Source organism: Rhinoraja longicauda, chromosome 9 (genome assembly GCF_053455715.1).
Source record: "Rhinoraja longicauda isolate Sanriku21f chromosome 9, sRhiLon1.1, whole genome shotgun sequence".
NCBI lineage: Eukaryota > Metazoa > Chordata > Chondrichthyes > Rajiformes > Arhynchobatidae > Rhinoraja > Rhinoraja longicauda.
The window spans coordinates 33,047,428-33,058,892 of NC_135961.1; the positions used below are offsets into that span (position 1 = coordinate 33,047,428).

Genomic DNA, 11,465 nt, shown 5'->3' on the forward strand with positions numbered 1-11,465 from the left:
GAGGAGAAAATACTTCAAGATTTAAGGGGTTTTTCCAATATGGTCAGAAGATGGTTGCAATCTCTCATGGGGTCAGTTCTAGGGTCAGACGTGTTCACCGAATGCATGAGCCAGCCAACATTTCAGTTTTGGGTGGAAACATGAAAGGAGAGCAAGGCGAAAAGGTAACACTTCAATTTGCCAGTAGTGTACCTTCTCTCTCTGTAGCAAACTGTCTATTTCGCCACTCACCCCACCTACACTAGCCTCTTCTTCCCAACACCCTTCCCCCAACCCCCTAAATTGCTATAACAGTCCCTTTAATCCTTTAAAATCTGGTGATTCTGGGTCAACCAGCCCATTTATACATAAAAATAAATCAAGTGGTAGAGTAACTCAACTGGTCAGGCAGCATCTCTGGAGAATATGTATATGCCACACACACGTTTGGGGCCCTTTTTCAGACTGACTGTAGTTTTTTTGGTGGGGGGGAGAAAGAAAGGTAGAAGCAAGGTGGGGACAAACCCTGGCAACTGATAGTTGGAATCAAATGAAGGGGCTTAATTGGCAGATGGCTGGACAAAGGCCGAAGATGAAGAAACAAAAAGTGTGACGCAAGGAGATATGGACAAATGAGGCACATAATGTGAAGTCAGACGAACAAACATAGGTGGAAGGGGACAGGGAGGAGGAAAAGAACAGTTTAGTTTAGATTAGTATTATGTCACATGTACTGAGGTGCAGTGAAAAGGTTTTTGTTGCATGCTATCCAGTCAAAAAGACGAGAAATGCTTACAATCATGCCTTCAGCAGTGTACAAATAAAGGATACAACATTTGGTGCAAGATAAAGTCCACTAAAAGATAGTTTGACGGTCGGGTGTATATCGGTGGGGCAGAGGGAAGGGGGGGAATGAGGGGGGCTATGTTGGTTTACAACAGGTGGGGTGGTGGTCATTTGGGAGTCCTGCACAAATGGGGAAACAGGGTGCCAGTGAATATTCAAGGTCCCAATCTCATCTATCTCATCTTTGCTGGAGGGGGGGGGGGGGAAGGGTGTGCAGTTCGCATCTAGTACAGAGATGTGAAATGACTGCATTCAAAACCTCAGCTGCTTTCCAGAAAGCAAGCTCGCGCCAGAACTGGAAAATTTAAGCAAATGAATGTTGGAATTAAACAGAAGGCATACGTCAACACATAGGCTAAGAGATAATCCTTCCTCAGAAATAAAACGTAGAACAATACAACACTGGAACAAACCCTTCAGCCCACCGTGTCTGTGCCCAACATGATGTCAAGACCATCTCATATCTACCTGCACATTATCTCTAACCCTTCATTCCATGCGCCTATCCAGATGAAAACTGACGTCCAGGTTCAGGAGGAGCTTCTGTACAACCATCAGGCTATTAAACACAACAACCTCCAAATTAGCTCCACAGATAGACCTGGGGGCATTATTTTTGACTTTGCACTATTATCGTTCGTTTATTTGTCTGTTTATATTTTTTAATATATATTGAACTATTTTGTTGTTTAATGTGGGTTTTACAGAGTTCTGCATTTACATATCTGTTGTGCTGCTGCAAGCAAGAATTTCATTCTTCCGTTTCAGTACCTATGACAATAAAATACTTGTCTCTTCTCTTGTCCTGTATTATATCTGCCCCCACCACCAGCCCTGACAGGAAGTGCCAGGCATTCACCACCCTCTAAAAAAATGACCCCGCACATCTTCCTTAAACTTTGCCTCTCTCACCTTAAAGCTATGCCCTTTACCATTTGATATTTTCCCCTGGAAATTAAGTTCTGACTGTCTACCCTCTCCCAGCCTCAAGAGAAGGGTATTTATTATTATTATTGATAGTGATGGAGATTGGAGGCAACAGACTCATAGAATTGAAGGGTTTAAAACAAATTAGATACTTCAAGTTGAGAGTCTTAATGTGTTAAGAGTCATAATGCACTATTAATTTAGCGATTTCAGAATCACATACGCATCCAGTCTTCCAACATTAATACTGTTAAATGGAGGTTTTAATAATCTACTGCTACTGCTGCGCTCTTTTGAAGTATTTTTTGTTTGATTTGACAGAAACTGCTCTGGGCTTCACAGATGTGTTCTGAATTCTACTCATTTTTTTCACCAAAACAGCTTACAGGAGGGGAACTGATAGGATGCCCTGCAGTTAAAATATCTTCAATATTCACATGAAATAAAATACCACTGTCACAACGCCTCCTCAAAATATGCTGTGCACTAGACTGGCAAACAACCTACCATTGACTGCTATTACAGCGAGAATTATACACCAACTATATCTTTAACGCTACAAGCATTAGTGAAGAGATATTTGCGTACAGCTGTTCTCCCTTTACAATGATATAACAGACTGTGCCGAACATTAAAATGATAAAGACGCACTCTCCTTACGATTTTACACAATAGATGGGACCACATAATCTCCTAGCAACTGAGCAGCTAAGGAGGCACCTGAATCAATTACTGAAGAACAGACCGTCACATACCAAGGGAAAATAAATCCTTTCTACTCCTTGCTTTCAGGATGATGCTACAGTCTGTCACCACTTCAACGTTTACTAACCTCTGCCAAAGGAAAATATCCCACTTGCGTTATGGCCATTTTGGAACATTATTGGATGTGGAGAGGATGTTTCCACTAATGGGAGAGTCTAGGACTAGAGGTCATAGCCTCAGGACGTTCCTTTAGGAAGGAGATGGAGAAATTTCTTTAGTCAGAGGGTGGTGAATCTGTGGAATTCTTTGCCACACAGGGTTGTGGAGGCCAAGTCAATGGATATTTTTAAGGCAGAGATAGATAGATTGATATGGGTGTCAGGGGATTTGGGGCAAAGACAGGAGAATGGGATTAGATCAGCCATGATTGAACGGGCGGAGTAGATTTCATAGGCCAAATGGCCTAGTTCTGCACCTTTCACTTATGACATTATCCAGTATATCGAAACGTATAAGATTATTAAGGGGTTGGACACGTTAGAGGCATGAAACATGTTCCCAATGTTGGGGGAGTCCAGAACAAGGGACAAGAATAAGGGGTAGGCCATTTAGAACTGAGATGAGGAAAAACTTTTTCAGTCAGAGAGTTGTGAATCTGTGGAATTATCTGCCTCAGAAGGCAGTGGAGGCCAATTCTCTGAATGCATTCAAGAGAGAGCTGGATAGAGCTCTTAAGGATAGCGGAGTCAGGGGGTATGGGGAGAAGACAGGAACAGGGGTACTGATTGAGAATGATCAGCCATGATCACATTGAATGGCGGTGCTGCCTCGAAGGGCCGAATGGCCTCCTCCTGCACCTATTGTCTATTGTCTATATCAACACATAGGTAAGAGACGTCAGAGTTATTCCCCTCACCCCCATTCCCTCTTCCCTACCCCCCTCCGGTTCAATTTTTAGTTGACAATATCATCATGTGTCCTGCTTGGATAATTTGCAGAAAACCATTGGAATGTAAAATAAAGCCAATTAACCCAGTGAACGCCACTAGCTGGATAATTTACAATTTCCACACACATTTGTGAATCATTGAGTTGCTGCAAGTCATATAATTGGCTCCAGAGCAAGACAAACACACAGCACCTTCACGAAAGCTTCAGTTCCTGGATCACACAGCTCTTCCGAACCAACATCAGTCAGATTTGTTAAAATGTACAAATCAATTCAGTTATTTTTTATTTGTGTCATCACACAACTGTTTGCCAATAGCGAGCAAATTTTAGTGCAAATTTTGTCAATTCAGTAATTCCTGGTTCAACGTTAATAAATGCACAAGCCTTCATGTTTCAATGAAGAAACTAAATTGCTCAATACAATTCAATGTTTTTACAAACATTTGGCTTTTGAATTGCAAATGGCTAAATTATTGTGAACTAAAAAGCAGCCATTCACCAGCCTTATCAGCTCCTGGGCCCTCCATAATGTTTGGGACAAAGACCCATCATTTATTTATTTAACTCTGTACTCCACAATTTGAGATTTGTAATAGAAAAAAAATCACATGTGGTTAAAGTGCACATTGTCAATTTTATTAAAGAGTATTTTTATACAGTTTGGTTTCACCATGTAGAAATTACAGCTGTGTTTATACATAGTCCCCCCATTTCAGGGCACCGTAATGTTTGGGACACATGGCTTCACAGGTGTTTGTAATTGCTCAGTTGTGTTTAAATGCAGGTGTAAGAGAGCTCTCACTCAGCACCTAGTCTTTCCTCCAGTCTTTCCATCACCTTTGGAAACTTTTATTGCTGTTTATCAACATGAGGACCAAAGTTGTGTCAATGAAAGTCACAGAAGCCATTATGAGACAGAAACAAGAATAAAACTGTTAGAGACATCAGCCAAACCTTAGACTTATCAAAATCAACTGTTTGGAACATCATTAAGAGAGCACTGGTGAGCTTACTAATCACAAAGGGACTGGCAGGCCAAGGAAGACCTCCATAGCTGATGACAGAAGAATTCTCTCTATAATAAAGAAAAATCCCCAAACTTCTGTCCGACAGATCAAAAACACTCTTCAGGAGTCAGGTGCGGATTTGTCAATGACCACTGGCTGCAGAAGACTTCATGAACAGAAATCCAGAGGCTACACTGCAAGATGCAAACCACTGGTTGGCTGCAAAAATAGGATGGCCAGATTACAGTTTGCCAAGAAGTACTTAAAAGAGCAACCACAGTTCTGGAAAAAGGTCTTGTGAACAGATGAGACGAAGATTAACAGATCAGAGTGATGGCAAGAGCAAAGTATAGAGGAGAGAAGGAACTGCCCAAGATCCAAAGCATACCACCTCATCTGTGAAACACGGTGGTGGGGGTGTTATGGCCTGGGCATGTATGGCTGCTGAAGGTACTGGCTCACTTATCTTCATTGATGATACAACTGCTGATGGCAGTAGCATAATGAATTCTGAAGTATATAAACACATCCTATCTGCTCAAGTTCAAACAAATGCCTCAAAACTCATTGGCCAGCAGTTTATTCTACAGCAAGACAATGATCCCAAACATACTTATAAAGCAACAAAGGAGTTTTTCAAAACTAAAAAACGATCAATTCTTGAGTGGCCAAGCCAATCACCTGATCTGAAACCAATTGAGCATACATTTTATATGCTGAAGAGAAAACTGAAGGGGAATTGCCCCCAAAACAAGCATAAGCTAAAGATGGCTGCAATACAGGCCTGGCAGAGCATCACCAGAGAAGACACCCAGCAACTGGTGATGTCCATGAATCGCAGACTTCAAGCAGTCATTGCATGCAAAGGATATGCAACAAAATACTAAACATGACTACTTTCATTTACATGACATTGCTACGTCCCAAACATTATTGTGCACTGAAATGGTGGGTCTATGTATAAACACCTGTAATTTCTACATGGTGAAACCAAAATGTATAAAAATGGCCTTTATTTAAAATCTGACAACTACCACGTGATTTTTTTTCTATTACAAATCTCAAATTGTGGAGTATAGAGGCAAATAAATAAATGATGGGTCTTTGTCCCAAACATTATGGAGGGCACTGTATTTTATGTTTAAATGTTCATGTTAAATGTCAAAACCAAAATATTATATGCTGCGATTTGTTATAATGTTCATTGCATCCAAATAGGATTTTACGCAATTTATGCGAGATTTTGCACATTGTGACATAAAACTAAGTTTTATGCATCAGTTAAATTATTTTTTTATTTTACTTTTGTTTCATTGCACAATTAGGGATAGTTAGAAGCTATTTAATATACATGGTAATCATATTAAAAAATCCTCCTTGAAATTATCGTTCAATATAATTCCTCGCAAATTTTATTAGTAACATTCACCCCTTCCTTCCGCCTTCAATTTGGAATAACAATCACAAGTTCTAGTCATGCTGGAGAAACTCAGCGGGTCAGGCATCATCTACGGAGGACATGGGCAGACGATGTTTTGTGTCTGGACTCTTTCTCAGATCCTCCACTGATGCTGCCTAACCTGTTGAGTTCCTTCAGCACTGACTTTTATTCAACATTCCAGCAAGCTTCATTTCTTATGCCTCCAGAAAACTTGTCTACTTGCTTTGTTCATTGCAATTTCACTTCACATTTCTCTTATGGTGATATTTTAACAAGGTAGAGACTTTTATTATTGCTTAAATGACAGCTGCAGAGTTTAACTAGCATTTCATGCATCACATTCATACGATTTTAAAATGTTTTCAATTAGCACTACAGACATTGAATATTCTACCCACCCACTTGCCAAAAAAGAAATTCCTCCTCATCTCCTCTCTAAAGGTACGTCCATTTGTTCTGAGGCTATGGCCTCTACTCTTATACTCTCCCACAAGTGGAAACATCCTCTCCACATCCACTCTATCCAGGTCTTTCAGTAAGTTTCAACGAGGTCCCCCTCCAGCAAATAAAGGACCAGTGCCTTTAAACGCTCATCATGCGTTAATCCTATCATTCATTAGATCATTCTCGTAAACCTCTGGACCCTCTCCAAAGCCAGCACATCCTTCCTCAGGCCCTAAACTGCTCAGCGATCAGGCCATACATTAGCTCTATCCTTCACACTGCTCCAAATGCAGTCTAACCAGTGCTCGTAAAGCCTCAGCATTACATCCCTGTTTTTGTATTCTAGCCTTCTCAGAATAAATCCTCGTATTCCATTCCCCTTCCTTACTACAGATTCAATTTGCAAATTAACTTTTTGGGAATCCTGCACCAGCTCTCCCAAGTCCCTTTGCACCTGGGCACTACTGTGCCACCCCTTTTGCTATGACTTCAAACTCACCCAGGTTCAGAGTAAGGAAATATTCATAGCACAATCAGTCCCTGAAACAGTGGAGGCAAAAACCTGTAGTTTGCAAGGAGCAGAGCAAAACACAAAGTGCTGGAGGAACTCAGTGGGTCAGACAGTTAGGGCAGCACAGTGGTGCAGTGGTAGAGTTGCTGCCTTACAGCACCAGAGACCCCGCTTTGATCCCGACTATGGGTGCTGTCTGTACAGAGTTTGTACATTCTCTCTATGACCATGTGGGTTTCCTCCCACTCTCCAAAGACATACAGGTTTATACATTAATTGGCTTTGGTAAAGAATGCCCCTAGTGTGTAGGATAGAGCTAATGTATGGCCTGATCGCTGGTCAGAGTGGACTCGGTGGATCGAAGGGCCCCATTCCACCCAGTTTCTCTAAAGTCAGGCAGCATCTACAGAGGAAATGGACACATGGTGTTTCATGTCAGGACCTTTCTTCAGACTGGAGTCTATGCAATGCCTCCACTGACCCATTGAGTTCCACCTGCACAGGGTTTTGCTCAAGACTCCAGGATCTGCATCTTCATTGTGTCTCCAAGGAGCAGATTACATTTACTGAGCCAAACACAGATCACTGTCCAAAATAAAATTCTCCAAATCTTCAGTTAGCATTGGAGTCAAACCCAGGGCAAAGCATTTTCCCTGATCGGCATAGATCAGAGAATCCCAGTGGTATTGCAGATGCCAAACAGTTCACGAAGAGACATGGTTATTTCAGTGACAAGCCGTCTGATGTTCTGAGCAAATACAGCTGCAGGAATCATACAGCACAAAAACAGATCCTTTGATCCAACACATCCATGCCAACCAAAATAGCCCAATTCAAGCTAGTCCCTTTTTTCCTGCATTTGGCCCATATCCCTCCAAATCTTTCCCAACAACATACCTGTCCAAATGTCTTTTAAATATTGTTATAGTACCTGTCTCAACTACCTCCTCTGGCAGCTCGTTCCATTTACCCACCACCCTCTGTGAAAAAGTTGCCACTTGGGTTCCTATTAAACCTAGCCCTCTCACCTTAAACATGTGTCCTCTTGTTTTTCATTCCCCTACTCTGGGTAAAAGACTATGCATTCACTCTACCTATTCCCCTCATTCCTCAAGATCACCCCTCATCCTCCTGTGCTCCAAGGAATATAATCCTCGCCCGCCCATGCTCTCCCTATAGCTCAGCCACTCGTCCTGGCAACATCCTGATTGTTAGAGGACATCTTGAACCAACCAAATAAGGATTAGTTAATTCAATTTGAATTCATTTTTCCGGATGGCAAGATAGCACCATGGCAAGTGTGGTCCAAAGAAAGGTCCTGATCTGAAATGGTGTCGATCCGCCTGAGATACTGCCTGACTCACAAGTTACTCCAGCACTTTATATTTTGTCACTTTATATTTAATCACTTGTTCCCAACTGCCCTCAAAGTGGCGATGGTCTGAACAGCTGAACCAGTGGAAGTTGTCACAAGGTCATTGGGCTGTATTTTTGGATTTAGCTCCTGCAACAAAGGGTACGACAGATATATTTACAGCTCAGAACTTCCAACTTCATCTTGGACAGGACGCGTCATTATTATATGCCCAAAACTGTGCAGCATTTTGCAGAAAACAAACTAGAGCCACATGCTGGCATTGACCTTGTTTCCATCGACTTCATCTTCACCTCACACTGCCTCAGCAAGGACACCAGCAAAATCAAGGATGAGCCTCACTCCGGTCATTCTCCTTCTCCCCTCTCCCATCAGGCAAGAGGTACAGAAGTGCGAAAACGCACGCCTCCAGTTTCAGGGACAGTTTCTTCCCAGCTGTTATCAGGCAACTGAACCATCCCACCAACAACTAGACAGCAGTCCTGACGTATCCTCCACTCCCTTTACATGGATAGGAAAAGTTTAGAAGGTTATGGGCCAAGCACAGAAAAGCAAGACAAGTATGGGCATATTGATTTATTCACAAAATGCTGGAGTAACTCAGCAGGTCAGGCAGCATCTCGGGAGAGAAGGAATGGGTGACGTTTCGGGTCGAGACCCTTCTAAGTATGGGCATGTTGGCTGGCATGGGCATGTTGGGAGGGTCTGTTTCCATGTTGTATGATTCTATACAAGTCTATCCTAAAGTCGCAAGAATGATGGCAATAACTTAAGACCATGGCGAGTGAGATGGAATTGTCTGTGCCTGGTACACAAGTTCATACGTTATAGGAGCAGAATTAGGCCATTCAGCCCGTCATCTTATCTGCCATTCAATTATGACTAATCTATCTTTCCCTCCCCACCCCATTTTCCTGCCTTCCCCCATAACCCCTGACACCCGTACAAGAATCTGTCAATCTTCACCTTGAAAATATCCATTGACTTGCCTTCCACATCCGTCTGCGGCAATGAATTCCACAGAAATTTCTCCTCATCTCATTTATAAAGTTACGTCCTTTCATTCTGAGGCTGTGGCCTCTGGTCCTAGACTCTCCCACTAGTGGAAACATCCTCTCCACTTTCACTCTATCCAGGCCTTTCGCTATTCGGTAAGTTTCAATGAGGATCCCCATCCTCCCATTTGAGTTTTGGCATGGAGAGTGGAGACCCACCCGCAAAGGTCTGTTTATCGTCACGTGTACCAAGTAAGATATCGTGAAACCCGGGTTAGTTAACACTCACCAGTGAAGATCTCAGGGTAGCCACCCTCGGGCAGGGAAGGTCTCTTGCCGGGTCGTAGATGTCCGGAGCGGTGCAGCGAGTCAAGGGAACCCGCCTTCTTGACAGCGACCCTCTTGTGCTGCCCCAGCTCCTCGGTCCAGTCCGCAGAGCGGCTGAGAGTGCCCTTGTCACCGGGGCACCTCTCGGCCCTGGCCGGCTCTCGGCTGCCACGGGTCTCAGCCTGGGCTCGCCGCCTCCTCTGAAACAGGGGGCTGTGAGAGGGGGAGGCGGACGGGGAGTTGCTGGGAGAGCTCAGCTGCCTGGTGGTGGTCCTGACAAAGATGGCATTGACCGGGGGGTAGGGCCTGACCCCCGCCCTGGGTGTGAGGACAGTCCGGGGAGTGAGCTGTGGGGAGTCGGGCTTGGTCAACACCTCCACGTCGCCCTGGTTGAAAGGCGAGTCGGCCGCCCCGACCCCCCCTGCCCGGGGAGGATGAGGTGGAGGAGGTGGGGGTGGGCAGTGGGGGAGCCCGGGGGAGGGCGAGGGGTCCACACGGTCTGTGGACACAGCCCGGGGGAGGGCGAGGGCGAGGGGTCCCCCCGAGGAGAGGCACTCGGTCTGGCCGAGGTTGGGCGGCTCCCCGGGCCCGGGGGCATCAGACAGCGGGGTGGAGGTGCCCGCTCCCCCGGCCCCGGGGGCATCAGACAGCGGGGTGGAGGTGCCCCCTCCCCCGGCTCCGGGACGCTTCGGTGGCGGGGTGGAGGTGCCCGCTCCCCCAGGTGCAACAGATAGCGGGGCAACACTGCCCCCTCCCCCGGCCCCGGGGTCACCAGAGGACGGAGGGGCATCGCTGCCCCCTCCCGCTGGCGCTGCTCTGCCCCCATCCCCGGGCGCCTCCTCCTCCTCCTCCTCCTCCCCGGCCGCCCGCTTGCCCGGGCTGAAGGACCGCAGCAGCTGCTGCTCGAATGCGTGCTGGATGTCGGACAGCAGGTCTTCGTGGTCGGCGGCCGAGTGGAAGCTGTAGATGTCGGTGTCGGAGCCGGAGCTGAGGGTGCGGCCGGCGGTGGGGAGGCTGTCCCCGGTGGGGAGGCTGTCCCCGGTGATGTCCAGCGGCTCTCCCTCTGTCTCTGCCTCTGTCTCTCCCTCGGCCTCTGTGTCGGTCAGGCCGCCCTCGTCTGCAGAGACGCTGATGTCCGCAGTGTTGGTGTTGGTGAGCGGTTGCACAGTGTCCAGCTCCTCAATGTACAGGGCCCGGCTCTCCCACACATCCTCCCTGCACTCCCCCGCCCCGCTCTTACCCCGGGACGCCTGCTTTCTCTTCCTGATGGAGAACACGGAGCGGGAAGACTCTGATTTCTTCTTTCTGCTGCCCTCGCCTCCCTTGCCGTGCTTGGCGTGGGCTTTCCTGCCCGCCGAGCCTTTCTTTGTACCGTCGGCATCCTTCAGCCTGGACTCGTCCGCGCAGTCCTGCCCGTCCTGCACCGCCGCCTTTTTCTGCTTGCCCTCCTGGTTCCCCATCTTGCCCCGCAGCCAGAAACCTTTGTCCCTCAGGCCATGTCCAGGGGAGCGGAGAAGGTGATGGTGGTGGTGGAGGAGGTGGAGGGGAGTCGCCGCCGGAGAGGGAGAGGGAGAGAGAGAGAGGAGATGTAGCTGGGCTCCGGCGTTGCTCCCATCTGCTGTTGCAGCTGTCTTGCATAATATGGTCCTCTCCTGCAGGACATGCTCAGTGCAAATCACGCTCCTGCACGGGCTCGCACTCGCACCCCACAGCTCGGCCACCCTCTCCACGCAGGGCAACAAGCATCTCTCGCTGATGTTATCCGCCAGCCGCTCCACCGTGTGAATGGCTTTCATGGCGGGCTCGGCGCTCCTTTTGATCAGAGGGTAGCAATCCATCCGATCAGTTCAATAAAGCCACGGGGGACCAGGGATCTCTTTAACTCCACCAAACCCCACCAGCTGTACCTTTGAAACACTTCAATTGTTCTCCTGAAAAGACAGAGAGAGAGAGAGAG

General features: G+C 46.5%; 1 protein-coding gene across 1 annotated transcript in view; it reads right to left on the reverse strand.

The window, feature by feature from the left end:
- Positions 1–11,257, reverse strand: part of fmn2b (formin 2b) — a 326,311-nt gene extending 315,054 nt beyond the window's left edge. Inside the window, exon 1 of the mRNA XM_078405062.1 lies at positions 9,471–11,257. Coding sequence (XP_078261188.1) covers positions 9,471–10,968 — 1,498 coding nt within the window. The 5' untranslated portion in view covers positions 10,969–11,257. The remainder of the gene's footprint in view (positions 1–9,470) is intronic.
- Positions 11,258–11,465: the final 208 nt, after the last annotated feature.